The 26,746-nt window shown below is 53.1% G+C and overlaps 1 protein-coding gene across 3 annotated transcripts in view; it reads left to right on the top strand.

The window, feature by feature from the left end:
- Window positions 1–25,252, top strand: part of CCDC69 (coiled-coil domain containing 69) — a 35,439-nt gene extending 10,187 nt beyond the window's left edge. For 2 of the 3 annotated variants that reach the window (XM_008255430.5, XM_089336116.1), the window contains 8 exons: window positions 5,148–5,217; window positions 7,188–7,294; window positions 9,791–9,878; window positions 19,257–19,330; window positions 20,990–21,091; window positions 21,560–21,679; window positions 23,134–23,231; window positions 23,911–25,252. In XM_008255430.5, coding sequence (XP_008253652.4) covers window positions 5,148–5,217; window positions 7,188–7,294; window positions 9,791–9,878; window positions 19,257–19,330; window positions 20,990–21,091; window positions 21,560–21,679; window positions 23,134–23,231; window positions 23,911–24,088 — 837 coding nt within the window. In that variant the 3' untranslated portion in view covers window positions 24,089–25,252. The remainder of the gene's footprint in view (window positions 1–5,147; window positions 5,218–7,187; window positions 7,295–9,790; window positions 9,879–19,256; window positions 19,331–20,989; window positions 21,092–21,559; window positions 21,680–23,133; window positions 23,232–23,910) is intronic. The other variant, XM_089336115.1, reaches the window with a different exon arrangement.
- Window positions 25,253–26,746: the final 1,494 nt, after the last annotated feature.

Below are 26,746 nucleotides of genomic sequence, written 5' to 3'. Positions count from 1 at the left end.
CAAGGCTGCCGATGACACAGCAGCAGTTTTTACCCTGTGACACCAAAACCAGCAGTTTTCTGGCCTGTTCCTGGTGCTGAGTGACTGCGGTCTGTTAACGGCGCCTCCTGTGATGTGGCTTGGAGTGTCTCCTTCCATGTTGTGTTGCTTTCTTGGGGACACCTTCCAGTTTGTCAGTTTACCCTAAAAAGTGGGTGTCACCAGGCCCAGTCTGAGCTCTCCTGGCTGCTCCATGGCCTGGACGCTGCCCTCCCTTGCCGCCTTCTCTCCTGTCTGCTTTCTGCAGCCAAGCCCTGCTGCGCTCCGGGTTTGCTTTGGGCTGCACCTGCAGCAGGGCTCCCATCTGTGTGGCCCACAGAGCTGGCCCCACTGCTGTGCCAGCGCTCGGGTGTCCACGCTCCATTTCCAGCCTCGGGAGGAAGGCGGTCCTGGCCCTTCAAAGAGGGGGTGCTGAGAGAGGGAAGAGGGAAGTGACCTAGCTGAAGTCACACAGGGAAGCTGACCTCCTCCCTCCGGCCTGGCTTCTCCTGGCCGCCTGTGCCGCCGGCTGCCTCCTCTGCAGCGTTCATGGCCTCAGGAAGCCGCCATGGTTCTTCCAGCGCTTGGCCCGGAAGCCCCCACCCCCACCCCGCCTCCTTTCGGAAAGGAAAAATCTGTGTCCCCCCTCTCTGCTGTCCACCCCCACCCCCACCCTGCAGGGTGCACCCTGCTCTGTGACCTCTCAAGAGGATGTGGCCAGGGCCCCCGCCTGGGGTTTTTCCAGTCAGTGGTTGGTTACTGAGTGTACCTTGGCATTGGGTCCTGTGTCCCCAGGCTTTTGTGAACATCAGGATCTCCTGGAGGGAGACACGGAGGCTTCCAGCACACATGCTGCCCCCTGGAGTTCTGTGGGTTATGTGACCTTGGCCACTTGGGTTAGGCCAGCACCAGGGTGGTGCTGTAGACAGTATTTCTAGAAATATGGATCTGCCATCATGGCGGGCACTGGGGCAAACCCATGGTGGGTTTCAAAAATGGTCCCCATCCTCAAGGAGCCCTTGGGAGAGAGAGACAGCCACTCGGGGTTAGGTACCCAGGGTGCCTGGGGCAAGGAGGGGACACGGGAAGTGACTCGCCCCCAGGAGAAGCCACAGAGAAGTGAGTGTGAGCTGAGCTGGAGAGGGAGTTGGCAGTGTGTGTCGAGGCAGTGGCCTGCAGTGGCGTGGGGTGTCTTGGACACGTTGGGTGTGCCCGTCGAGGCCAGGAGTGCCACAGGTAGCGCTCGGTTGTTTGCTTTGGTTTTGACCTAGCAACTTGGCCAACGTTTTTGAAGAAGTCAGAACAGAGTGCTCCAGGTTGGCAAGGCTGCTGTGCAGCTGGCCTCCTTGTGCGCCGGCGTGGGGGAGTACAGCCAGAGAGCTTTGGGGGAGGCAGAGCGGGTACTGCCAGATGTCTGAAACGTGCTAGCTGCTGGTGTGTTCATTCAAGCATGGGTTGCAAGTGTGAAATCGGGGGCAGCCGAAACATGCGGGGCAGCCGAAACATGCAACAGTAGCGATTCGATGAGTGAATCGACCTTAGAGATGCTCCACTCGGATATTCACAGGAAAGCTTCTGTAGAATAGCCGAAGCTCCACAGCAAATGCTCACGGTGCGTTTGAAAAGGTGAGAGATAAAGAGGTACAGGCAGTACTCCGCTGATAGGCACGTGAGCAACACGTGCCACCATGCTCCAGGGTTCTCTCCAGCTAAGGAGGCTTTCTTGGGATATTTTCCACGTTTCCCATACTTTATGCAATGGATGCTTGCTTAGTAATGCTTTAGCTAGAAGAAGATGTTTTAACTATTTAAGTATTAAGAACATGAGGGGCTCGCATTTCACACAATAGTTAGGATACTACCTTGGGACACCTGCATCCTGCATCAGAGTGCCGGGGTTCGTGTCCCAGCTCCGCTTTCCAGAATACACACCCTAGGACACAGCAGGTGAGGGCTCAGGTACCTGGGTCCCTGTCATCCTGGTCCCAGCTCCTGGCTTCAGCCTGGTCCAGCCACAAGTGTTGTGGGCATTTGGGAAGTGAACCAGCAGATGGGAGCGCTCTCTCTCTTTCCATCTGTCTTTCTTTCTCTCTGCCTTTCAAATAAATGAAAATGTAGAAAAAGAAAATAGGGTTGGGATGGTAGGACAGGAGCAGATTGTGACGAGCCTCGAATGTCGTTCTGAAGGATTTACCCTAGGGAGGGTTTGTTGGGATCCAGGGCCTCCAGCATGCGACTGCATCCTGCCTGGGCTCCCGGAGTTGGTCATGGAGAAGGGTTCTCCACCATGCTGTACTGGCGATTTGGGAAAAAGCACTATTCTGTGAGCTTATGATCTTATTTCAGGTGACAAAACTTGAGACCCAGAGGTAGCCTAAGAGCTCCGCCGAGGCACTGTGGGGTCTTTGTTCTTGCCATGTATCTCAAACACAGAGCAGTCATCTTGTGCAATATTTAAGCTCTTAGAATGTCCCAGGCGCTACAAGTGCAGGATTTCATCTAATCCTGAAACAGTGCCGTGAGGAAATTAAGGCCTAACAGGGACTTGTGGTCATGTGGTGCTGAAGTTAGGTTTGGAATCCAGATCTGATTGTAGAAACCCACAGTTCTAGGGTGTCCACCCTTGCTCTAGGGTCTCCACCATTCTGACACCTGGTTCTTGTGCTGGCTGGGCAGCAGGGCTCAGTGCGAGCATGCCTGCAACCTCCCCATGCCTCAGTTTCCACAGTTAGAGTCACCTTTGCCTCCCAGTGCCATGGAGAAGAGCCAAGTCGGGTGAACACCATGGAATCCTTGAGTTAACCTACCAGATCCCTCGTCTCTGCAGGGGAGGAAAGAGTAGCCCCAGGCAGGGATCCATCTAAGTGCATAGCAGAGCCAGGCCTGGAATCCAGACATTCCCACCCCCAGAAGAACATCATCCCGATTTGGCATACCCGGGGGTGGCTCCTTCCTGCAGCCCAGCGCGGGAGGCTGCGTCCTGTCACTTCCCCAGGTCCCTGTGTTGACAGCTTTCCTGCCTCGCCTGGGTCAGGCTGCCTCCTCTCCCGCTGGAACGAAAGGCCGAGTCTCCACCAGGGTGGACAGAGGGTTACCAGGTCAGGCCTGCCACTGCTGGGCAGGTTTGGGGCATCAGGCCCAGGGAGGCTTCACGCAGTTTGCCAGAGGCCAGGCTCTATCCAGGAGGTGCTGACTGTTCTAGAAAAGTCCCTGCCATGTATCCTCCGTCCTGAGACAGAGATCTGCTTGCTAGCGGTTCTGCAGTGCTTCGTGGGGTTCAGGAAAAAATTTTTAAAATTGTATTCAAATAATTTGCTTTTCCAAATCTGTTTCCATAGTGAAAAGTAAAGTTTTTCTTTGATCATGATCATTCACAATTGAACATTTTCATAGCCTTTCCATAGGATAGGCGGACTGATTGTTTTTTAAAAGTGCTTCATAAAGTACTGTCTTGCTTTAAGAAATAATCCTGGGAAAGGCGTCAGTGGTGCCGTGGGTTAAGCCGCTGCTTGCATCCCATATCGGAGTGCCAGTTAGAGTCCCAGCTACTCCGCTTACAATCCAGGTTCTGGATGGCGGAGTTGGGAGGGGTCAGAAGATGAATCAAGTGCTTAGGTCCCTGCAACCCATGTGGGAGTCCCAGATGGAGTTCCAGTCTCCCGGCTTCAGCCTGGCCCGGCCCCAGCTCTCGTGGGCATCTGGGGAGTGAACTGGTAGATCTCTCTATCTCTTTTTCTGTCTGTCACTCTGTTTCAAGTAGATGAAAAATAAACATTTTAAAAATTCTTAAAGTGTACCAATGGGCTTAAATTTTTTTCCACCCCGAATTCTGGTCCAGTGCCCGACCTGGCCGACTTTTGACCTGTCTGGGCTGTGTGCTTGTGTAAGTTCAGTGGTTGTATCAGCTCTCCTCCCCTGGAGGAGCTGTTTCTGCTCTTTGGGAGGTTAAAATGGCCTTTATTTTATAAAGTCAGAGTGATTATCTGCAAATGATTTTTTCAGCATCCTTGCTTGTCGACCCATATCCACCCTCCCACTGAAGCTATCGCTCCTCTATGAAATCTGGGCACCACTGACCATTTTGTGACGTCGAAGGCCCTTCTGCATCAGTTACGCCTTTGATCAGATTCAACAACACTAACCAGGGTTGGTTGAGGTGTCCACTGGGTAAGGCTGAAATCGTGACTTGGCCAGTTATCCTCTAAGGGGCTTTGTTGAAGTCCTAACTACCCAGCCTCAGCCTCCTCACCTTTAAAATGGGGATGTTGGGGCCAACATTGTGCTGTAGTGAGTTAAGCTGCCACCTGCAGCACCACCACCCCGTATGATGCCAGTGTAAGACCTGGCTATTTCACCTCTGATACAGTTCCCTGCTAATGCACATGTGAGAACAATGGGGGTGGCCCAAGTACAGGGCACTGAGCTCCTGGCTTCAGTCTGGCCCAATCCCGGCTGTTGTAACCACTTTAGAAGTGTACCAGCAGATGGAAGGTATCTCTTTCTCTCTCTCATTCTCCTTCTAGTCTCTTTCCTCTTTGTAACTCAGCTTTTAAATAAATAAAAATAAGTTGCAGATATTCATGTTTTCCTGGGTGATTCCAAAGTTTAGCTAAGACAGCATAGTGTCTGGCACCTCCTGTGAACCAGGTCTCGTGGTAAAACCCTGGCTTGAAATTCTAGCAGCACATAACCTACAGCAGAATGTGAATGGAGGTTGAGTCACAGGCCCTGAGCAGAAAGGAATCCTCTGAATGGAAGGCACAGAGGCTTGGGGTCCCTGAGCACCACAGCCAGGTGAGGGTAATAGCAGAGCGGCTGACCAGATCCTAGGAAGAGGAGCAGGTGGGCCAGGAAGTCCTCCACGGCGGGCCGCAGGGCTGTCAGGGAGGTCACCCAACGTCAAACCCCCCCACAGAGGGTTTCCCTGGAAACCCTATTTGGGGAGCCCGTCCTCAAGCAGAGGGAGGCCACCCACGGCTGGTGAGGGAGGCAGCCTCGGTGGACAGGCCGGGGGCAGGGTCTGCTGTCACTGAAAGTCTGGCTTTGCCTCTGGAAGGCTCCTACTGCAGTGACCATCCTCACGTTGACCCCTACCCACTCCCCTCTCGTCATAATCTCATTTCTTCTAGAGACGCCAAGAAGCAGATCAGCCACCCAGACCAGAGCCCCAGGAACTAGGTCCCCTCAACAAGGACACAGGTGAGTAGCCAGCCCCATTAGTGCCCTGACTGCCCTCGGGAGGTGTCTTACCTTGTCATCAACAAGGGTGATCTCGCTACTCAAATGTCTCATTCGTTCTTAGGTAGGTTACATTAATAGGAGTATCACGTCTAAAACCAAGGAGGCGATAGTCCTGACCTGTGCTTTCCCGTTCTGAGGGGTGGATCCCACAGCTAGAGTGTCGTGTGGAGTTCTGGAAAAGACACCTGCAGCAGGATCCAGAAAAATTGAGTTGGGAGGGTGGGTGGAGGGGGCACGATCAGGCTGGTGCATTCTGCCCTGAGGAGAGGCTGAAGGAACAGACAGTGTCCTCCTGGTAAGAAGATATGCCCGTCAAACAAAAGCTCTCTCCAACTGTCTGAAGTACCCGAACAGGGAAGAAAGGCGAGCCTTGTTCCTGTGACCCCGCTCTGTGCTGGAGCCTCGGGGCAGCCACAGCCTGCAGGCAGAATCGAATCGAGCTCCGTCGCAGAGAATTGTCTGTACGGTTGTTGGTTTCAACCCGTCAGAGCTCCGCGGTGATAGAATGAGCTGCTTGTGTCTAGAGGTGTTGCGTTACAGCCCAGAGGTGGCCAAGGGCATTGTAGATGAAATTCAAGTACCTGATAAGCAACTGGACCTGAATTCAGAGGTTCTGCACACCAACCGGACGTCAGGAGAGCCTCGCGCAGCTCCGTGTGGGACTGCTGAGGCCTGGTGCCGGGGCGCCAGCATCTCTGGGGGTGGGGCTGATGAAGCGGCACTTCCGATAGGGAGATGTTTTCCTAACAAGCGTCCCTCCAGCTGCAGCTGGGCTGGCACAGATCTCGTGGGCCAGTGCTCGAGCCTGATGCTCTGTGAGAGTCTGAGGCTCCGTCCTCTCCACTGTCCCCTAACGTGTGCCTGGGAGCTCAGGACAGAGGGACACCAGCTCACTGCTCCTGCTGCCCTGATGGGGCAGCCACAGTGTTGGCTTCTCTCTGGTCCTCCTATCACATCCATGTCTGCTGCTGGACCCTGCTTCGGGAGCTCTCCAGCGATAATGCTGACAACACTAAGTAGCATGGCCTCTGTGTGCCTTGGTTTCCTCTTCTGTGAAATGGGGATGATGGTAGAACTCGGCACAGTGGGTTCTTTTGAGGGTGAGTGAGCAATGGCTGTGTGGCTCTCAGGACTCCTTCCCTGTTTTACTGTTTTTGTGTCAGTGTTTTCTATCAGTCTCTGTCGCCCCATGGGGTAAGTACCGTAACTCTGCTTTCAGACTGGGGTATGGGTTAACTAAGGCACAGAGAGGGTGGTCTCTCTCTTCAGTTACACCCAGCATGTGTTTAAGAGGTACTGGCAGGGCCCATTTTGGGGTTTCCCCGAGCAAGGGCTGCACTTCCTGTTAGCAGCTCCTTCCTGCTTGTGGGCAGCCCCTCTGTCTGCAGCCGGGAAGATGCAAACGGTGAGGGGGTCACGTGCTCGGATGCTCACAGCCCCAGCAGGAAATCAAATGACATCTCAGTAGAGAGCAGTGAGGACCCTGGCCAAGTGCAGAGGAAACCCTGGCCTAAGGAGGAGGCGGCTGCCCCCTCCCCCTCCTTGACGCCAAACCTTGTGCTGCCGTATTTTGGATGCTTCGAGAAAAGCTGGCAGCCAGCATTATTAGGGGACAGCTTCGCAGTTACTGAATCTCAGCAGCCAGTGTTTTTCTAACCCAGAGTCAGGCCGGAGCACATAGACCATCCGAGTGGGCTGAATCTTCCCCGTAGGCGGCCAGCCCTGCTGTAGATACCAGGGACCCCGGGACCACAGGCTCCCGCCTTGAAATAGGGTCTCCAGTGCCCCGCAGAGATCGGGCCCCAACTGAAAGCATTCTGGATGTTTCTGGGAACTGTCGCCAGCCCCTCACCCAGCCTCCCGCACGCACTGTGCCGGCCTCGGCTCCCCCGTGCTCCGTGTGCCTTTTTGTGCTTTCTCACCTGCAGCCACAGCTGTCCAGTCCTGTGCACCTGAGGGGGCTGAGCAGCACCAGACGGACATCAGCAGGATTCTCCAGCAACATGAAGAGGAGAAGAAGAAATGGGCCCAGCAGGTAAGCCTAGGTCACCCCCACCTGTCGCTCAGCTGACCCTGCTGCCGCCCAGAGCCAGGACCTGCTCTTGGTGCTCCTCGCTGTTCTAAGAAGGCAGAGCCCTCGATGGGCTGCACATATATGAAGGGGTTTCAAAATGTGCATGGGAAATGCTTGTTCCGAGAAAAACTGCTCAATAATAAGCTTATTTTCTCATTGCACTTTTCCAAAACCTTTTTGACGACCTCTCGTGTTTATATCTTGGCTAAATCTGGTACAGCAAGCGGCTCCTCCCACAAAGCTGATTGTTTATTTGATAAGAGCGGAAGTCATTGTTGCTGCTGGATTAATTAGTTACCCTTCTGGGCCTGATTTGTGGCTGGAGGGAGCGCGGAGCTAGTTCTGGCCACTGTGTTGTGAAAGAAAGAGCCAGCGTCACTTCTGGGCCAAGCATTTAATTGCTGGTTCAAGACTTTCGCAAATTGCTGGCTCAAGACTTTCGCGGTCTTTCTGTCTGGCTAAGTGTCTGGCGTGGTCTGGAAGAAGGCTGCTGCATCGGCCTGTCCCCCTGGCTGGTGGTCGCTGGGCGGCTGAGCTCCCGCCCACCTGAGGTGGACGTGCTGCGAATGCAACATGTACCTTTGTTAGAAGCCTCTGAGACTGTGCCGTTGTTGCTTATGGCAGCGTAACTGCACCTCTCCCGACTTAGAAGGGAAGCCCGATGGGAAACAGCATTATTTACCCCAAACGGGAGTGCCCTGTAAAGGTTAGCATACTGGGAAATTGTCACCAGGCCTGCGGGACCCAAGGAGGCTCTGTGCAGGCAACACCGAGCCCTCAAAAATTATTTGGAAACGAAAATGGAGGGCTGGTCTACACAGGTAGCCTAGAATTAGCCACGCGTCCAGGGCGTGAGAGCGGAGGAGCAACTGAAGAACAATTGCAGAGGAACAGAGACTGGAGGGGTGGGAGGAGGTGTGAGGCCTGAACTCCTCCAGGCCAGGGCTTCCCTGCCTCGGCTCTGTCACTCAGCGCTTCCCCTCTCTCTGTTTCGGCTTCCCCCTTAGCAGAGCAAGATGGTGGGGTGGCAGGAAAGATCCTAGGATGACGCACAGTAGTTTGTTCTAAGTCATCTTTATTGGTTATTCAGTTATAAATATGAAACAAGCTCAGTGTGTGTATTCAAAATGCTGACTTTTTAAAAAAGAGATTTATTTATTTGAAAGGCAGAGAGAGAGAGAGAGAGAGAGAGAGAATCTTCCACCCACCGATTCACTCCCCAAATGACTGCAACAGCCACGACTGGGCCAGGCAGAACCAGGAACTTGGAACTGCATCTGGGTCTCCCACATAGGTGGCAGGGGCCCAAGTACTTGGGCCATATCTTCCACTGCCTTCCCAGGTATATTAGCAGGGAGCTGGATTGGAAGCAGAGCTGCTGAGACTCAAACTGGAACTCCGATATGGGATGCTGAGTCACAGCTGGCAGCTTAACCTGCCATGCCACAACGCCAGCCCCCAAGTGCTGGCATTTAAAGTCTCTTTCTCAGTGGCCCCCTGTTTATAGACCGGTTGCTCTATTAAATTCTATGGGCGTCTGTTCTGGGAAGGTTTCTGTCCGGGTGTCCTTGAGCAGAGCCACTGAGGACACACATGTGTAGGGGGGATGCTGCCCAGGCTCCGCGGGTCAAGTGCACAGCCCGGCCGCAAGGTGCTCAGGAGGTGGAATGCTGCAGCAGTACCCCAGGGAGCACCCCAAGCACACTGACACATTGCTTGCTTAGCCAGTTAGAGAAGCACGCCTTTTACGAAAGGTGGATCACCTGTGTGTGTGTGTCTACGGGTCTTCAGCATGTTACGGTAGAGGCGCTGTCCTGATGTTTTTTGGCCCTGACCTTCCAAGTGGAGTCTGTAGCCCTGACACCTGTGAGGGTGCCCACGAGCCATCAAGTCGGGTCCCTTCCTTGTCCAGAGAGAGGGCCGCTGGCTGAGGTGGGCACGCAGCGAGTAATCATGGAAGGTTGAGGCTGGAGCCCCCTTGAAGCTGCACCTCCCCTCTGGCCGTGGGCATCCACGCTGCCCTTCCAGGCAGTCTTGGTGCAGGACAGTGGGCATGACAGGGAGCTCTGTGCTCAGGTCCCTGAGGGAGCAGACTGGTTCTGTGCGAGCCCAGAGGAGAGATCCAGGACCTGATGGCAGGTGTGGTGGTCGCTGGGAACAGTCAGCTGGAGGAGGAGCTGTCTCCTGCTCCTTTTGCACATTCAGAAGGCTTTCTTCATGCCTTGAGGGGACGCCAGGATTGGAAGCCTCCTGGCCCCTTTCGATCTGGATGATTCTCTGGGAACCCACTTGTGAGCCCTGAACAAGTCCAGGTCTGTCCTGCCTACGTGCCTGTGTCATTCCTGTCTCTCAGAAGGGGGTGGGACTCTGATCCCCAAGGGGCAGTGGTGAGTGCGTGAGAGATGGCTGTGCTGCACCTGCCCAGTCTCCATCCTGCTTGGGACCTTGTTCCCCTAGGTGGAGAAGGAGAGGGAGCTAGAGCTTCGGGAGAGACTGGAAGAGCAGCGGAGAGTCCTGGAAGGGAAGCAGGAGGAGGCCCTGCGAGGTAAGGATCGGGACGCTCCATGGGGGAGGGGGAGGGGGACAGAGGCTTCCGCGCCTGGCCGCACCTGCTGCCTCCACTTGGAGCCTTCCACGGGCTCCTCCCTCTCGCTCTGCTTCAGAGCTGGAGCCTACAAGGCTCTGGGCCCTGGAAGACACTGTCACCCCCACAGGAAACCCCACATCCAACAAGTAGTCACTCCATATCCCCACGCCTACCCCAGCTCTGAGTGGCCACCAGTTTGCTCTGTCTCCATGTCCCTGTCCATTCTGGACAGTCACATAAATGAAGTCATAAAATTGTGACCCCCCCCCCCAACACTTGGCTTTCTGCTCCCAGCATAATGTGTCCGAGGCTCATGTGTGTTTCAGCAGGCGCTATGCTCCCTTGCTTTGGGGGCTGAATAGCATTCAGTGGAATGGACCCACCACTCTGTTTATCCACTCATCAGGCCATGGACACCTGGCCCATGGACATCTGCACCCCTGAGCCTCTGTGAACAGTGCTGCTAGTTCAAGCAGGTGCTGTTTTCAGTTCCCCTGGTTCTACAGCTAGCAGAGTTGCTGGGGCATAAGCTAATTCTGTACTCAGCTTCGGAGAAACCACCCAAGTGTTCCCCAGTGGTTGCCCACTTCACGTTCCCAGCAACAAGTCTTGTGGGTCCCAATTGCTCCATCACCTTTCAGCACTTGTTATTTTCTATAATTGTTCCTTTGTTTGCCATCCTAGTGAGTGTGCAATGGTATCTCTTTGTGGTTTTGATTTGCATTTCCCTAAAGACTGATTTTATTAAGTGTCTTTGCATGTACTTGCAGACCGTTTGTTTATCTTTGAAGAAGGTTGTGTGTAGTCTGACGCTGTTCAAATTTACCTCAAAAATGCTGTAACTGATTTTACCTTTCCTCATCAGTGTTTGCATGACTTTTCTCCAAAAGAATTTATCATTTTAAAATACAGTTGTGATTAGTTCATATGTAAAATTTTATATCCTGTTCTTTCCATTCAGCCTTTTTTAAAAAGATTTATTTATTTACTTATTTGAAAGTCAGAGTTACACAGAGAGAGAAGGAGAGGCAGAGAGAGAGGTCTTCCATCTGCTGGTTCACTCCCCAATTGGCCACAAAGGACGGAACTGTGCAGATCCGAAGCCAGGAGCCAGGAGCTTCTTCCCAGTCTCCCACGTGGGTGCAGGGCCCAAGGACTTGGGCTATCTTCTACTGCTTTCCCAGGCCATGGCAGAGAGCTGGATCAGGAGTGGAGCAGCCGGGACTTGAACTGGCGCCCCTATGGGATGCTGGCACTGTAGGTAGTGGTTTTGCCTGCTCTGCCACAGCGCTGGCCCCTCCATTCAGCCTTGTATTAAATGCTTTTCCAAGTAGTGATGCTGCTACTAAAATACTTACAAAGGCTAAAACGTTACATTCCTGGTTTTCATTGTTTTCTGTGAGTGCAGGCATCTAGATTTTGAGTATTCTAACAAACACTGCCCTAAATGCCTTTCACATAAAGATGTGTGCACATCCCAGTTTACGTCCTTAGAATCCCAAAAATGGAACAGCTTGCACAGAGGAGGTCTGAGCAGTTTTAAGAATCTTGAGGCCGGTGCCGCGGCTCACTAGGCTAATCCTCCGCCTAGCGGCGCTGGCACACCGGGTTCTAGTCCCAGTCGGGGCGCCGGATTCTGTCCCGGTTGCCCCTCTTCCAGGTCAGCTCTCTGCTGTGGCCCGGGAGTGCAGAGGAGGATGGCCCAAGTGCTTGGGCCCTGCACCCGCATGGGGGACCAGGAGAAGCACCTGGCTCCTGCCTTCGGATCAACGCGATGTGCCAGCCGTAGCGCGCTGGCCGCGGCGGCCATTGGAGGGTGAACCAACGGCAAAAGGAAGACCTTTCTCTCTCTCTCTCTCTCTCACTGTCCACTCTGCCTGTAAAAAAAAAAAAGTCTTGAAACATTGCAACATTAGCAGAAAACATTTTGACATAGGATTAAAACCCTTGCCTGGGGATTTGAAGAGTTGCATTTCAGTATTAACACATCCTGTTACAAATTGCTTTGGAGTTCTGCTGAGTGTTACAGTGTACTGATGAGGGAAAGTTCTACTGTAAAAGCCAGCTGGGAGACTGTTACCTGTCTCAGGTTCTCCCCATCATTCAGAGTTCCTGTACAATTATTTTTAAATTGCTTGGCACAAAAGCAGGATCTTCAAAAACTTCATGTAAAGTACACATTATGAAAATGCTAGGCATGAATTTAAAATTTTTCATGCACCAAAATCAACTTAACCTTGTACTTGGATTTTTATGAACTTTTTGAAGTGTCCTTGTATGAAGTACCTTTGTGTGAAGCACCTCCAACGTGTTTATCACTTGGAATAGGAGCATAGCACAGAGGAACTATATGGGATTTCATTTTTGGGGGGAAGATACACAGATCACTGGGAGAGACTGGTGCTGGTTTTCTATGTTCAATAGCACTCTGTTGTCTGAAATTTTCTATTTGTGTGTGTGTGTGTGTTTTAATTAACATATAGTTAAAATTGACCCTTTTTTACTTTAGTGTACAATTCCATAAGTTCTACCATATGTGTAGATTTTTATTTGAGGATTGATTTGTAAAAATTTATTTGAAGGAGAGAGAGAGATCATTCATCTGCTGGTTCACTCCCTATCTGGCTGCAGGGGTTAGGACTAGTCCAGGACGAAGCCAGGAGCCCAGAGTTCCATCTGCATCTCCCACATGGGTGCAGGGGCCCAGGACCTTGGGTCAGCTTCTGATGCCGTCCCAGGCACATTAGCAGGAAGCTGGATCAGGAGTGAAGCAGCTGGGACTCAAATAGGCGCTCAGATACAGGATGCCAGCACTGCAGGCAGCAGCTTAACCTGCTGAACCACCATGCCAGCCCCACATGTGCCCCTACAAAACAGTCGGCCGCCCCCCAAAAGCCCTCTGAGACTAGCCTCTGTCCTCCCTGAGCTGACCTCCGGCAGGCGCTGGTCTGGTCTCCATCATTCTAGTTTGTCTTTATGAAGCTATTATACAAATGAATGGTATTGGCTTTTGGAGAATATCTTGGCTTCTTTAACTCACTGTGACTGAACTTGTTGCTCGTGTCCATAAGTCGCTGTAGCACTGTGAAGTTGTATTCCACTGTTTACTCGTTCACTTCTAAGACACTGATTTGGGTGGCTTCCAGCCTGAAAGAGAGCTGTCCTTAACAAGCAGGCACAGGTTTTGTGGGAATGGAAGCTTTCCCTGCTCTTAGGTAACTGAAGTGGGGTTGACAGGTCATACAATATGTTTGCTGAGCTCTATGACAAATGGCTAACTATTTTCCAGAATAATTACCTCTTTACATTACCATCCGTGACGTGTGGGTTTCACAGTCCTTTCCTCTTGCCAAACTTCTTGTTACTGTTTTTTATTTATTTATTTATTTATTTTTAAAGATTTATTTATTTATTTATTTATTTGAAAGTCAGAGTTACACAGAGAGAGAGAGAGAGGTCTTCCATCCATTGGTTCATTCCCCAGATGGCTGCAGTGGCCGGAGCTGCGCCGATCTGAAGCCAGGAGGCAGGAACTTCTTCCGGGTCTCCCACACAGGTGCAGGGGCCCAAGGACTTGGGCCATCTTCCACTGCTTTCCCAGGCCATAGCAGAGAGCTGGATTGGAAGTTGGGTCTTAAACCAGCGCCCATATGGGATGCTAGCGCTTCAGGCCAGGGCATTAACCCGCCGCACCACAACGCCGGCCCCACTGTTTTTTATTTTAGCAATTCTATTTTTAAAATAATTAATTAATTTATTTGAGAGATATAGGGTTACAGAGAAAGGGAGAGAAAGAGAGGTCTTCCATCTGCTGATTCACTCCCCAAATGGCCGTAACAGGCAGAGTTGGGCCGATCCAAAGCCAAGAGCCCCGAGATTCTGGGTGCAGAGGCCCAAGCACTTGGGCCATTTTCTGCTGCTTTCCCAGGTGCGTTAGAATGGAGCTGGAGCCCCATGTCAGCAGGAAGTAGCTCTAAGGACAGATCATCGTCCCTTCACCCCTCCTGAACTTTGGGGCTGGCGTAATCCCATACAGCAGTTGCTTTATAAAAAAGAAAAAGGGGGAATGTTAGTAAAATGGCGCAGTCTTATCTGTGGCACAATTTACATCCTGGACATCATCCTAGGCTGTAGCCCCCACCACCATTGCTAGGAGTCAGGGGACCAGATGGCCCAACCACAGGTGTCAGTTCTTCCCCCACCCTAATGGGATTCCCTGTTCCTACTTCCCTGCTCCCCCCTCACCCCCCACCCTGGCAAACGTGTAACAGGGCCTGCTTCCCACACACGTGCTCTCTCTCTTACTCTCTTGCCCTCTCCCTCTAGCCTGTCGGCCTTCCCCCAACCCAACAATAAACCTTTCCTCTAAAAAAAAAGAAGAGAAGGGAACTGGATTGGAAGAGGAGTGTCTGAGACTCAAACCAGCGCCCATATGAGATGTCCGCACCACAGGCAGAGGCTTAACCTACTATGCCATAGCTCCAGCCTATTTTATTTTATTTTTTTTTTTAAAGATTTATTTATCTATTTGAAAGGCAGAGTTACAGAGAGGCAGAGGCAGAGAGGGACAAGAAAGAAGTCTTCCATCCATTGGTTCACTCCCCCAAATGGCCACAACAACGGAACTGGGCTGATCCAAAGCCAGAAGCCAGGAGCTTCTTCCGGGTCTCCCATGTGGGTGCAGGGGCCCAGGCACTTGGGCCATCCTCTACTGCTTTCCCAGACACATTACTAGGCAGCAAAAGTGGAGCATCCAGGACTCGAACTGGCGCCCATGTGGGATGCTGGCACTGCAGGTGGCAGCTTAACCCACTGTGCCACAGCACCAGCCCCAGGTTGACTATCTCATCCATCACGAGGTTCCTGGAGGTGTTCAGTGCTTTCTCTTTGCTGGCTTTCTGTCTATTGACTACAGAAGAGAAGTAATGTCACTGACTGTGACTGCCCTTGTCTGGTGCTTCTTTTACTTCATCTGGATTAGTATAGCCAGTATAGCTTCTTTTGGTTATTAATTCTTTTTCTCTTTTACTTTTATCCTACCTAGGACATACATTTGAAGTGAGTTTCTTTTTTTTCTAAGAATTATTTTATTTATTTGAAAGACAAAAGAGTTACAGAGAGAGGTAGAGCTGGAGAGAGAGAGGTCTTCCATCTGCTGGTTCACTCCCAAATGACTGCAACGGCCAGAGCTGATTCGAAGCCAGGAGCTTCATCCAGGTCTTCCATGTGGGTGCAGGGGCCCAAGGACTTGGGCCATCTTCTACTGCTTTCCCAGACCACAGCAGAGAGCTGAATCGGAAGAGGAGCAGCCGGGACTTGAACCGCCGCCCGTATGGGATGCTGGTGCTGCAGACTGGGGCTTTAACCCATTATGCCACAGCGCCAACCCCTTGAAGTGGTTTCTTATTAATAGCTGGGATTTTTAAAAATCCCTTCTAGCCTACTGTTTACTTGATTTGAGATGTTCAGACCATTCAGCCTATCGTTTTAGTATTTGTTTTGTTTGGTCTTTCTGTTTTTAATCCTCTGTTCCTCCTGTACTGCTTTCTCTTGGAGTATTTGGACATTTTTAGTATGCCTTTTAAACTTATCTGTCATCTTTCTTACTGCGTCTCCTTGGATTTTTTTTCACTGATTGCTCTAAGGATTACTATATATTTACTTCACCAGCTGCTGAGAGTTAACGTGTTAGCTCTACGGGGCATGTGGAAGCCGTCCCCTCAGCAGCTCCGTCTTCCCTCTCCCTTTTCATTGTACTTGTCGTACACACATTCCATCTGCACACACTGAATACTCATCAGGCCGTGTTATCCTGTTTGCTCTTCTTCATCAGTGATCTTTACAAATCTCAGGAGAAGCAGCAGGCGCTGCAGCACAGCGGGCAAAGCCACCGCTTGTGATGCCCACATCCCATATCGGATTCCCTGCTCCTCCCTTTCTAATCCAGGTTCCGGCTGATGCACCTGGGAAGGCAGCAGCTGAGGGCCCAAGTACTCAGGTTCCTGCCACCCCATAGGAGACCCTGGGAACTCCGGGCTCCTGGCTTCAGCCTGGCCTAGTCCCAGCTGTTGGCAGCATTTGAGGAGTGAACCAGGGGATGGATTTTCTTTGTGTGTCTCTCTCCCTTCCTTCCTTCCTTCCTTCCTTCCATTCCCCTACCTCCATGCTTCCCAGTAAGTAAATCTTTTTTCAGAAGAGCTCAAGAGAAGAAGCATCTGTTACAGTTACCAGTCCTGTTGTCTTCTCATATTCCCAAGCCTCCAGGTTTTTCTCTGGTGTCACTCAAAGAAGATCCTTTAACATTTCGAGCAGGCCTGCCAGTGATGAGTTCTTACTTTCCCTTCGGCTGAGAGTGTCTTGATCTCTTTCATTTGAGCAATTTCAAAATTTTCTTCTTCCTTCCACTCTCCTAAGATTTCTGATGAAGAAACTTTTGTTCCCTACAAGTACTTTTTGTCTGTTTCCATTTCCGATTGTTTTTCTGGGTGTGGATTTTCAGAAGCGACATATCAAGGTGTGGATTTCTTTTGGTTTACTTTGGGGTTCAGTGAGCTACTTTCATCGTAGCTTTACAATTTGCCAAATTTGAAAAGGATGCAACTGTTCAACAAACTTTTCAAGTTTTTCTTTTCAAATAAGTTTTCTTCCTTGCACCCTTTCTTTTCTTTTATTCTGATGACACAAATGTTAGACATCGCGGATTGCCTTAGAGGTCCTTGAGGCTCTGCCCATTTTCTCTCTCTCTCTCTTTTTTTTTTAAGATTTATTTTATTTTATTTGAAAGACAGAGTTACAGACAGTGAGAGGTAGAGAGAGAGACAAAGGTCTTTCATCCACTGGTTCACTCCCCAGATAGCCACAATGGCCGGAGCTGCGCTAATCCGAAGCCAAGAGCCAGGAGCTTCTTCCAGGTCTCCCACGTGGGTGCAAGCACCCAAGGACTTGGGCCATCTTCTTCTTTCCCAGACCATAGCAGAGAGCTGGATCAGAAGAGGAGCAGCCGGGACTCGAACCGGCACCCATATGGGATATCTGCGCTTCAGGCCAGTGCGTTAACCTGTTGCGCTGCAGGGCCAGCCCCTCTGCCCATTTTCTTTCTAATCTGTTTTCCTTAAGAAGTGGGGATGAACACAGTCTTGAGAAGAAGGCCCAAGTCAGCAGCCTAGAGCGCCATTTGGGCCTCCCCTGTGGGTGCAGGGACCCAAGCACTTGGAGCATCCTCTGCAACTTTCCCAGGTGCATGAGCGGGGAGCTGGATTGGAAGTGGAGCAGCTGAGACTTGATTCAGCGCTCACATGGCACTCTGACGTCGCAGGTGGCGGCTTAACCCACTGCATCACAACGCCAGCCCCTCCCTGGAGCATTTATATATTGGGTGCCATAAAGAGTTGATTATTCCAACATCTTTGGCGCCTCAGGGATCACATCCTTAGAACATCTTTTCTTGGCCAGGTTGAGATTTTCCTGTTTTATGCTGAGCACCTTTGTATGGTATCCTACACATTTTTTAATATTTGAATACATAAGTCTCTGGGTTTTGTTTAAATCTGCTGCTTAGCACTGTGCCATAGCCGGTAAAGCTGCTGCCTGCAGTGCTGGCATCCCTAATGGGCGCCGGTTCATGTCTTGGCTGCTCCACTTCTGATCCAGCTCTCTGCTATGGCCCGGGAAAGGAGTGGAGGATGGCCCAAGTTCTTGGGCCACTGCACCTATGTGGGAGACCTGGAAGAGACTCCTGGCTCCTAGCTTTGGATCAGCCCTATTCCGGCCATTGCAACCACCTGGGGAGTGAACCAGCAGATGGAAGACCTCTCTCTCTCTCTCTCTCTGCCTCTCCTTCTCTCTGTGTGTAACTCTGACTTTCTTTTTTTATTTTATTTTTTTATTTGACAGGTAGAGTTATAGACAGTGAGAGAGAGAGATACAGAGAGAAAAGTCTTCCTTCTGTTGGTTCACTCCCCAAATGGCCGCCATGGCCGTCACTGTGCCGATCTGAAGCCAGGAGCCAGGTGCTTCTTCCTGGTGTCCTATGTGGGTACAGGGCCCAAGCACTTGGGCCATCCTCCACTGCCCTCCTGGGCCACACCAGAGAGCTGGACTAGAAGAGGAGCAACTGGGAGTAGAACCTGGCACCCATATGGGATGCCAGTGCCGCAGGTGGAGGATTAACCAAGTGAGCCACGGCGCCGGCCCCAACTCTGACTCTGAAATAAATAAATAAATAAATCATTTTTTTAAAAAATCTGATTATTCTGTGATACTTCACATTCTGTTCTTGCCCAATCTGCCACTGCTGTTTACTTTCCAAAGTCCCCAAATCACTGTTCTATTCATTCTGTCAGGTTTCATCGCTGTGTGCAGCAGGACAGACTGGGTAGAGCGTGTCGCCACTACCTTACCTAGAACGAGAGCCTGTCTCCATCAATTAACAACTTTGGCTGGATTTTTCAAAACCTAAGGCTGTCATTTGTATACAACCGGCCTGGGCAGCTTTGACAGCTGTGTTGCATTTATGTTACGGAAGGTTCTCTTCTGTGTCGCTACTGTACCCCCGGCCCCTTGACTCAGTTCCACTCTCCATTCTTGTCCTCTCTGTCTGGTTCCCGTCCTGCCCACTGATTAGTCATTCTCTAAAACGAGGGTGGAATTTCCTACCGGAACTCTGTGGAAGAGGTGGGATGCTAAGTAAAGCTGCACTGATTTGGGGAGCGATGACGGTTCCAGCTCTGGGTAGCTCTGCCCTGTGTGGGAAGCCCTGGCCCATCCTTCCCTCCCGGGAGCCTCCGGTCACAGTGACAAGAGGGCTGGGCCAGGCTCGCTGGCCGCATTTTACAAATGAGGCTTCCAGGCTGTGAGATATTTGACATGATCTTCTCAGGGTCCCTTGATTGGGAGAAGCAGAGCCAGAACCAGCCGGATCTCCTGGCCACAAAGCTGGTGTACGTACCAGTTTTGTGCTTTGGTTGGACAACCAGTGATTTCATGGTTTCGGGAAAGAGCCAACACAGCTGACGAAGCGCTGGCCCCGTGCACTTTCTGTGGCCTCATAGGGTCCATGGTGAAAAGTGCTCACGGCCTTTGGGTCGTAGCCTCCGTGAAGCATGAGTGATACACACGACCTGGTAGGGCTCTCCTTTCTTCCCAGGCTATAATTTATCTCCATTTCCATGCCCACTTATTAAGTCCCTACTCCGTTTCTGGCATAGCCCCCAGGCAAGCCTAGGAGACACGAGGCTGAATAAGACCGTTCCCACACCCCTCGCTGCCAGGGGCCCCAGATGGCCACCGCAGGCTCTGAGAAGTGTCTAAGCTTATGGAGGTCTCTCTTCCCTACAGTTCTCCAGGCCTCACATGAACAAGAGAGAGAAGCCCTTACCCAGTCCTTCCAAAAAGCCGAAGCTGTCCTGCAGGTGAGAGGGGCTGGGTGCTGTCCGTGGGAAAGGGAGGACTGGCAGGAAGGTGGCGTAGAGTCCCCAGAGCAGCCCCAGATGTTGGCCTTGACCTAGGCGTGGGCTACTGAGGTGTCTTCCTTGGACCCAGGCCCCTTGATCTGGCGACCAGGCTATTAGCTGAAGAGGACTTGTTTGAGATTAGGTTTGCCTTAATTTCCCAGGGATTGTTGTGGGGATCTTGGAGACTGCCTGACCCACAGTGGTCCTGGTGGCTCCCAGGGACCTATGGAAGCTTGGACAGAGGCACTCACTCAATTCGGCTGCTCAGGGGAGACATCCTAGGGACAGTGAGATCTCAGCAGGAACCTGACAGATGTGTTGGAATTCTCCAGGTGAAAGAAAGGCAGGGAGAGTGACCTAGGCAGAAAAAAGCAATGTGCTCAAAGCCATGGAGGAAGAGGGGAAAATGAGGACCTGAGAACCCTAAGAAGCTCAGGGTGCCTGGGGTGTGGAGTTGGAGAAGGAAAGAGAGGCTGGAGGCATGGCAAGGACTAGAAGGTGGGCGCACAGGAGCCGTTGTAAGGGGGTGAGCTCGGTGCCGAAAGTAATGGTCAAGGCTTCGCTGGAGGAAATTGCAGGCAGGGGAAACGTTGGAGGTGAAGGGAGTAGTGTGACACCTGGCGGAGGAGAGAGTGCGTGGAGGCGAGCAGTGGGAGATGAGACTTGGATCATTCACGGAGCATGGTTAGATGGGCTGCTTTATTATTATTATTATTATTATTATTATTATTATGACAGGCAGAGTGGACAGTGAGAGAGAGAGACAGAGAGAAAGGTCTTCCTTTTTACCATTGGTTCACCCTCCAATGGCTGCCGCGGCCGGCGTACTGCGGCGAGGAGCCAGGTGCTTCTCCTGGTCTCCCATGGGGTGCAGGGCCCAAGCACTTGGGCCATCCTACACTGCACTCCTGGGCCACAGCAGAGGGCTGGCCTGGAAGAGGGGCAACTGGGACAGAATCCGGCGCCCCGACCGGGACTAGAACCCAGTGTGCCGGGGCCGCAAGGTGGAGGATTAGCTTACTGAGCCGCGGTGCCAGCCATTATTATTATTTTTTTGACAGGCAGAGTTAGACAGAGAGAGAGACAGAGAGAAAGGTCTTCCTTTTCTGTTGGTTCACCCCCGAAATGGCCGCTATGGCCGGCGTGCTGCGGCAATCCAAAGCCAGGAGCCAGGTGCCTCCTCCTGGTCTCCCAGGCGGGTGCAGGGACCCAAGCACTTGGGCCATCCTCCGCTGCCCTCCCGGGCCACAGCAGAGAGCTGGACTGGAAGAGGAGCGACTGGGACAGAATCCGGTGCCCTGACTGGGACTAGAACCTGGTGTACCGGCGCCGCAGGTGGAGGATTAGCCTAGTGAGCCACGGCGCCGGCCTTTGAATGACAAGCTTTGAATGACAAGCTAACACTGGCCTTGATTACAGGACACAGTGCCTAGGTATGAGAAGTGATCACATGTGGTATAGCGAGAGTTAGGGCGGTGTGTTGGAGTCGATTCGCCCTGTGTTATTATGTGGGACAGACTGAAGAACTCAGAATCTTCCCTCCTGGGATGCGGTGCTGTCCACCCCCAGCCCACACAAGCCAGGCTGTGGTCATGTTTTCTCTGCCCACTTCCCCAGGAGACCATGAAGGGCCTGACCTCCCAGCTGGAGGTCTTCCAGGCCAAGATGAAGAGGGTGGAGGAGTCCATCCTCAGCCGAGACTACAGGAAGCACATCCAGGTAGGTGGCCTTTTCTCCTTCAGTCTTCAGGGAGGCCAAGGTCGGGCAGCAGGGAGGTCTGGCCGCTCTTTAGGACCACGGCTCCAAGTTGACACCCCTACCTTCTAAAGGGTCTCGAAGCAAGAGGGTCCTCGTTTCCCTGAAGGAGAAGGTGAGGCTCAGAGGGAGGCGTGTGAGACAGTAAAGTGCCCAGGCTCTGCACTCCGAGCTGGGTGCAAATAGTAAACACCTCTTGGCACAGGCCACTCACCTCTCAACTGCACTTGCCCTGTCTGTGAAGGTGCTGGTGCACACCTCCCACGGTGTTCTTTGGGTGAAACGAGATTAAGCACAGTAAGCACTTAGCATGGGCCGAGAGAGAAGTGGGGTGGACAAGTCCGGCAGTGAATGGGTGGCAGAATGAGGGGGGGGCAGCCCGCGCCCCACTGCACGTGCTCTCTGATGAGGCCACACTGCATCCCTGTCTAGGATTATGGGAGCCCCAGCCAGTTCTGGGAGCAGGAGCTGGAGAGCCTGCACTTCGTCATCGAGATGAAGAACGAGCGCATCCATGAGCTGGACAAGCGGTTGCTCCTCCTGGAAGCCGTGGTCTGTGACTGGCAAGGCTGGGGCTTGACTTGTGCCCTTGGGGTGTTTCCTCGGCTCAGTGCCCGAAGGGGAGGTGGCTTGGAGGAGACCTTGGCCTGCTCCCAGCCAGCTTCCACCTCCTGCCCGTGCTGACCAGCTAAGGGCCAGGCTGTGGCCAGTCCGGGTCAAGCAGTGGCTCCTTGTCATCTAGGTCCCGTGCTTTTTCTTGACCACCAATGTTGCTGTCATTTGGGCAGTGCTGGGGGCAGACAGCCTGGCTTATTGGGAGAGATTGGCAGATGTCACGTGTCAGGCGGGGCCTGAGGAAGGAGGCAAGGCCAGCATCAACAAGGACAGGGCTGGGGAGCTGTGGGTGTGGGGGACACAGGTGGCCTTGTCCCCAGGAGAGCAGATGGCCCAGAAACCCAGAGCCAAATCTGAACAGAGATCGTGTTGCTCTGGGAGAACTCTCGCTGCCCTGTGTGCCACACACCCTGTATTTCAGGCAGACAGTCTCACGTAGTCCCTGTAAATTATGTTGAACATAAAAGACAAACTGAACTTTATTTATATCAATCTTGTTCTTCTGGCTTCTAGAGAATACAGAATATCCTTTCTCTGTGAATAATGGTGATATGAGATTGTCAGGGCTTTATTCTAGGCAGAGAGACAGAGAAGATCTTGCATCTGCAGGTTCACTCCCCAGTTGCCTGCAGTATCTAGGACTGGGCCAGGCTGAAGCCACATGGAGGGCAGGACCCTGTGCTTCATCACCATCCACTGCTTCCCAGGCATGATAGCAGGCAGCTGGATGGAAAACATGGAGCAGCCGGGCACTGTGATGTGGGATGCAGGCAACCACTGTGCCACAAAGCTCGTCCCTGTGTTCTCTTTCAGACACTCTCCGGTGGCAAAATTAAAAGTGGGCAGCCCTTTGCTAACACCCTGGGTTTTTGTATATTTTTTTAAAGATTTATTTATTATTTGAAAGTCAGAGTTACACAAAGAGAGGAGAGGTGGGGGGGGAGAGGTAGAGAGAGAGAGAGAGAGAGAGAGAGGTCTTCCATCCGCTGGCTCACTCCCCAGATGGCTGCAACGGCCGGAGCTGCGCCGATCCGAAACCAGGAGCCAGGAGCCTCTTCCAGGTCTCCCACACGGGTGCAGGGGCCCAAGGACTTGGGCCATCTTCTACTGCTTTCCCAGGCCATAGCAGAGAGCCGGGTTGGAAGTGGAGCAGCAGGACTCAAACCAGCACCCACATGGAATGCCGGTGCTTCAGGCCAGGGCGTTAACCCATTGCCCCACAGCACCGGCCCCTGTTTATTTTGTTTTCAATTACCATATTGCTCTGTGACATGTCCTGTCTAGTCTAGAATGAATCAGTGTTTCAGGGACCACAGATCAGGGGGCAGTGACGGCACATGCTGTGCCCTGGGAGCTTGGCGGCTTTCCGAGCGCATTCTTGTTTGTTACAGAAAGAAAAAAATCTGGTGTTGGAGGAAAAAATCACAATCCTGCAGCAGGAGAACGAGGACCTCCACGTCCGAGCCCGGAAGCAGGGGCTGGTGTCGAGGTAGCAACCCCTGCTCCTTCACCCCAACCCAGCTTCACCCTTTTTTTCGGTCTTTCAATTGGGAGGGTCTGAGTGGAGTCTGGGAGATGGATTAACAGGTGGTCCTAGTGCCTGTCTAGGCATCTGGCTCCTCTTTCCTTGGAAGTCAGGAAACCCAAGCGACCAGCTCTGCCTGGAAACTGAAGTCCCAGTACCCGATTTGTACCTGCCCGTCTGCAGTCTGGCTGAGTGGGCTCCATGGGAAAGCCCAACGTGGGCAAGAGGCACTCAGCCCTGCAGAGCTGCACAGGCCTCGTGGAATGAACTAGTGCCAAGGCTTTGTCAGCGAGATCAGGCTTCCTACGGGCGTCCTGATTTATTGAATCCTTTACCTGTTCTCTAATCTGATCTTCTGGTTCCTCCAAGTCCTGGATTCTTTCGTTATCATTCCCATTTTGCACAGGAGGGACCTAAAGTTCAGTGGGAGCCAATGACGGGTCCAGGATGACACAGTAGGGATTTGGAGCAGCTGCGAATTGTCTGCCTGCCAGCCCTAGCTCCTTGGTCACCAGACAGACAGCAAAGGTGGCGGGACGCTGGGGTGGGCTGGCGGCCCACGTCGGGGAGGCTCCTGGAGGGACGGGTTGGCCCTGCAGCGGCTGTGCCCAGTAGGCAACCCTGGCCCTGTCTGCATCCACAGGCAGCTCTCGGAGGACCTGCTGCTGGCCCGCGAGACCCTGGAGAAGGAGTCACAGTTACGGCAACAGCTCCAGCAGGAGAAGGAGGAGCTGCTGTTCCGGGTCCTGGGGGCTGATGCCTCCTCTGCCTTCCCCCTGGCCTCTGTTCCCCCCACCGAGGTCTCCTTCCTGGCCACCTAGGCTGTGGGGCCTGGGCCCGCCATGACACCTGTGGTCACCGCTCTCTCCAAGGACTTTCTGGAGAAGACAGCGGGGACTGGCTATGTTCCCAGGAAGGAAGGAGATGGGGGGTTGAGGGGTGAGATAGGGAGCCAGGGCGTGTGCTCCAGGAGTCCCCCGGGGGCGTGCGTCTTGTAGAATTGCCCACGGGGCTTTGCTGACTCCCTCAGGAAGGCCAAGACTTCTCCCAGGGCGACCTGTGCTCCTTGGGCCAGCCAGCAAAAGAGGAGATGCCCCTGGGTCCAGCTTGTTGATTCGCTGTCTTGTCAACCTCCTGTAGGGATTCCCAGCCCTGCCCTGGCCTTGTCTCAGCCTCAGTTTACCCTTGCTCTAAGATGGTTCGGGCAGTGAGTCGAACGGCTCTGTGGTGTCTGAAGGTGAGACTAGGGTTTGCAGCAGCGGGGGGGGCAGACCCTGCAAATCAGAAGTCAGACTGGGCCAGCTGAGCAGCAGGGAGGGAATCCCTGAAGGCCCTGGGGACTGGCAGGGCCAGGCAGCCAGCTTGGCCCAGGAGCCACAGCCAGAGCGCCTCCTGCCTTTCCTAGGCATAGCTCATCTCCTCAGTCCTCCTGGTCCCCTAGGCTCATGCCCCCTGGGCCCCTGGGCCACCTTAGTGGGGCTGAGTACCCTCAGTAGTCAGAGCGGGAGCCCCATTCCCCTACAGAGGAGGAAGCCGGGTGGTGAGCGGATCCCACAGTCGGGACCGCAACCCTGCCTGCCACCCGAGGGTCATCCTGCTGCTCTTTGGCTTCTTGCCCGAGCTGGGAAGAGTGGATCTGTGACTTGGCCCCTCTCCTCCTTCCCTTACCTGCCCCAGCTCCACACCCTTCTTACTCCTGCTCTCTGCCTTAACTTCTCCTCTTCCCACTCCTGACCCAGGCCCGGGAAGTTCAAGTGTGACCCGGTGCCAGGGAGGGGAAGTGTGCTGAGCTGCCCCTGGAGCCATGGTCTGTCAGATTCTGTGGGAGCCGGGGGATGGCTCTGGAGGGAAGCACACGTGTACTTGTTCATGCAGCTTTCTCCAAAGCACATCTGGGACACTAGTTGATGGGACATTCACAGCCACAACCTGGAAAGAGTCGGTGGCCAAGTATTGTGGGAAATAAAACAGATCTGCAACTGGCAGGATTTGGCAGAACCTTTAATATGCTAATGTGCATTGCCAATTTGCAAGAAGGGAGCAAAGCATCCAGCATTTCCCAGACTTCTTAGGCCAAGCTTCTAACCCCCTCCTCTCCACCCCCGCCCCCCAGCAAGCACTTCAAGCTGCAGAGTGCACTTTAGAAGCACGGTTTTCTTTGAAAGGGGCAGGGCTGGGGAAGAGTGTCCCTCACGTAACCTGTGGGTGAGTCGGGGGAGATGAAGTGTGGTCATAGCCTCCCTCTGGGCAGGACAGCTATGGGAACCAGAAAGAACCTGCAGAATCTTATTTATTTGAAATTTCTGTTTTCCTGGGAGATGAAAGGACTAAGGACTTCTCCTGGCTGTTTGGTTTGATTTCAGTTTTGGTTTTGCTTGTTTTCAATAAATCCCAGGGCCTCTGGGGCCCACCGGCAGTTCTGGGCTCCCTCTGCAGGACCTGGAGCCCACTGGCCCTAGCTTTGCACCAGCCTCAGAGGTGGGGCCAGAGGTTGAGCCAAGGCCACCTTGAAGGACGGCTCTCAGAATGGGATGGGAGGGAGTGAGGCTGAAGGTGAAGGGAGGGATGCAAACAAGGCCTGAATGAGAAGGTGCCTTCCTGGAAACACTGAGGCTGCCACAGGAGCCGACCCCCACTGTGGCAAGGGAGACACGAGGGCTTCAGGCCACACGGACACGGGTGGTGGCCAATCCCGTGCCCTGAGGGTTGGTGGCCCAGCGTGTGTAGACACCAGCATCCCCAGCCTGGGCTTCTTCCACGTGCAGGGTGCTGTCTGCCTCTGGCTGCACTTGACCCTGCTGGAGGACCACAGCCCTCTCGCTGATGGACAGGGCCTGGCCCAGCCACAGGGGACAGAAAGTAACTGTCATCAGGTGCCATCTCAGAATTGGACCACAGCAGACAGGTAAGAGGCTCTGTGCATCCTTGTAGGGAGAGGGAAATGACTTGCTCAGGGTCCTACCTCGGCCTGGCACCAGAGCAGCTTAAAGGCCAGGTTCTTTGTGAAAACCTTTAAGCTTCTCAAGTCCCTGGAGAGAGGCTGGGATCCTCTCCACCGCCCAAAGAACGTTCCCGAGCTGACAGCCTGGACCAGCATTTCCTGATGCGGGGTTGGGGACCCCCTGGTTCTGTAAGGATATCGAGAGGGGCTGCCTCTCCCAGTGGGGTGATGGGGATTCCATTCTCAAAAATGCAACACGGAGGGGAGACAGGGAAACTGACCCCAGATTCCCTCGCGTGTGCACGTGTCTTTGGAAACTCCAAGCGGGGCCGGCGCCGCGGCTCACTAGGCTAGTCCTCCGCCTTGCGGCACCGGCACACCGGGTTCTAGTCCTGGTCGGGGCACCGGATCCCGTCCCGGTTGCCCCTCTTCCAGGCTGGCTCTCTGCTGTGGCCCGGGAATGCAGTGGAGGATGGCCCAAGTGCTTGGGCCCTGCACCCCATGGGAGACCAGGAGAAGCACCTGGCTCCTGCCTTCG

The sequence above is a fragment of the Oryctolagus cuniculus genome, chromosome 6, assembly GCF_051225735.1.
Source record: "Oryctolagus cuniculus isolate XC-2025 breed Fujian yellow rabbit chromosome 6, ASM5122573v1, whole genome shotgun sequence".
NCBI lineage: Eukaryota > Metazoa > Chordata > Mammalia > Lagomorpha > Leporidae > Oryctolagus > Oryctolagus cuniculus.
This window is presented reverse-complemented; position numbering and strand designations above follow the sequence as displayed.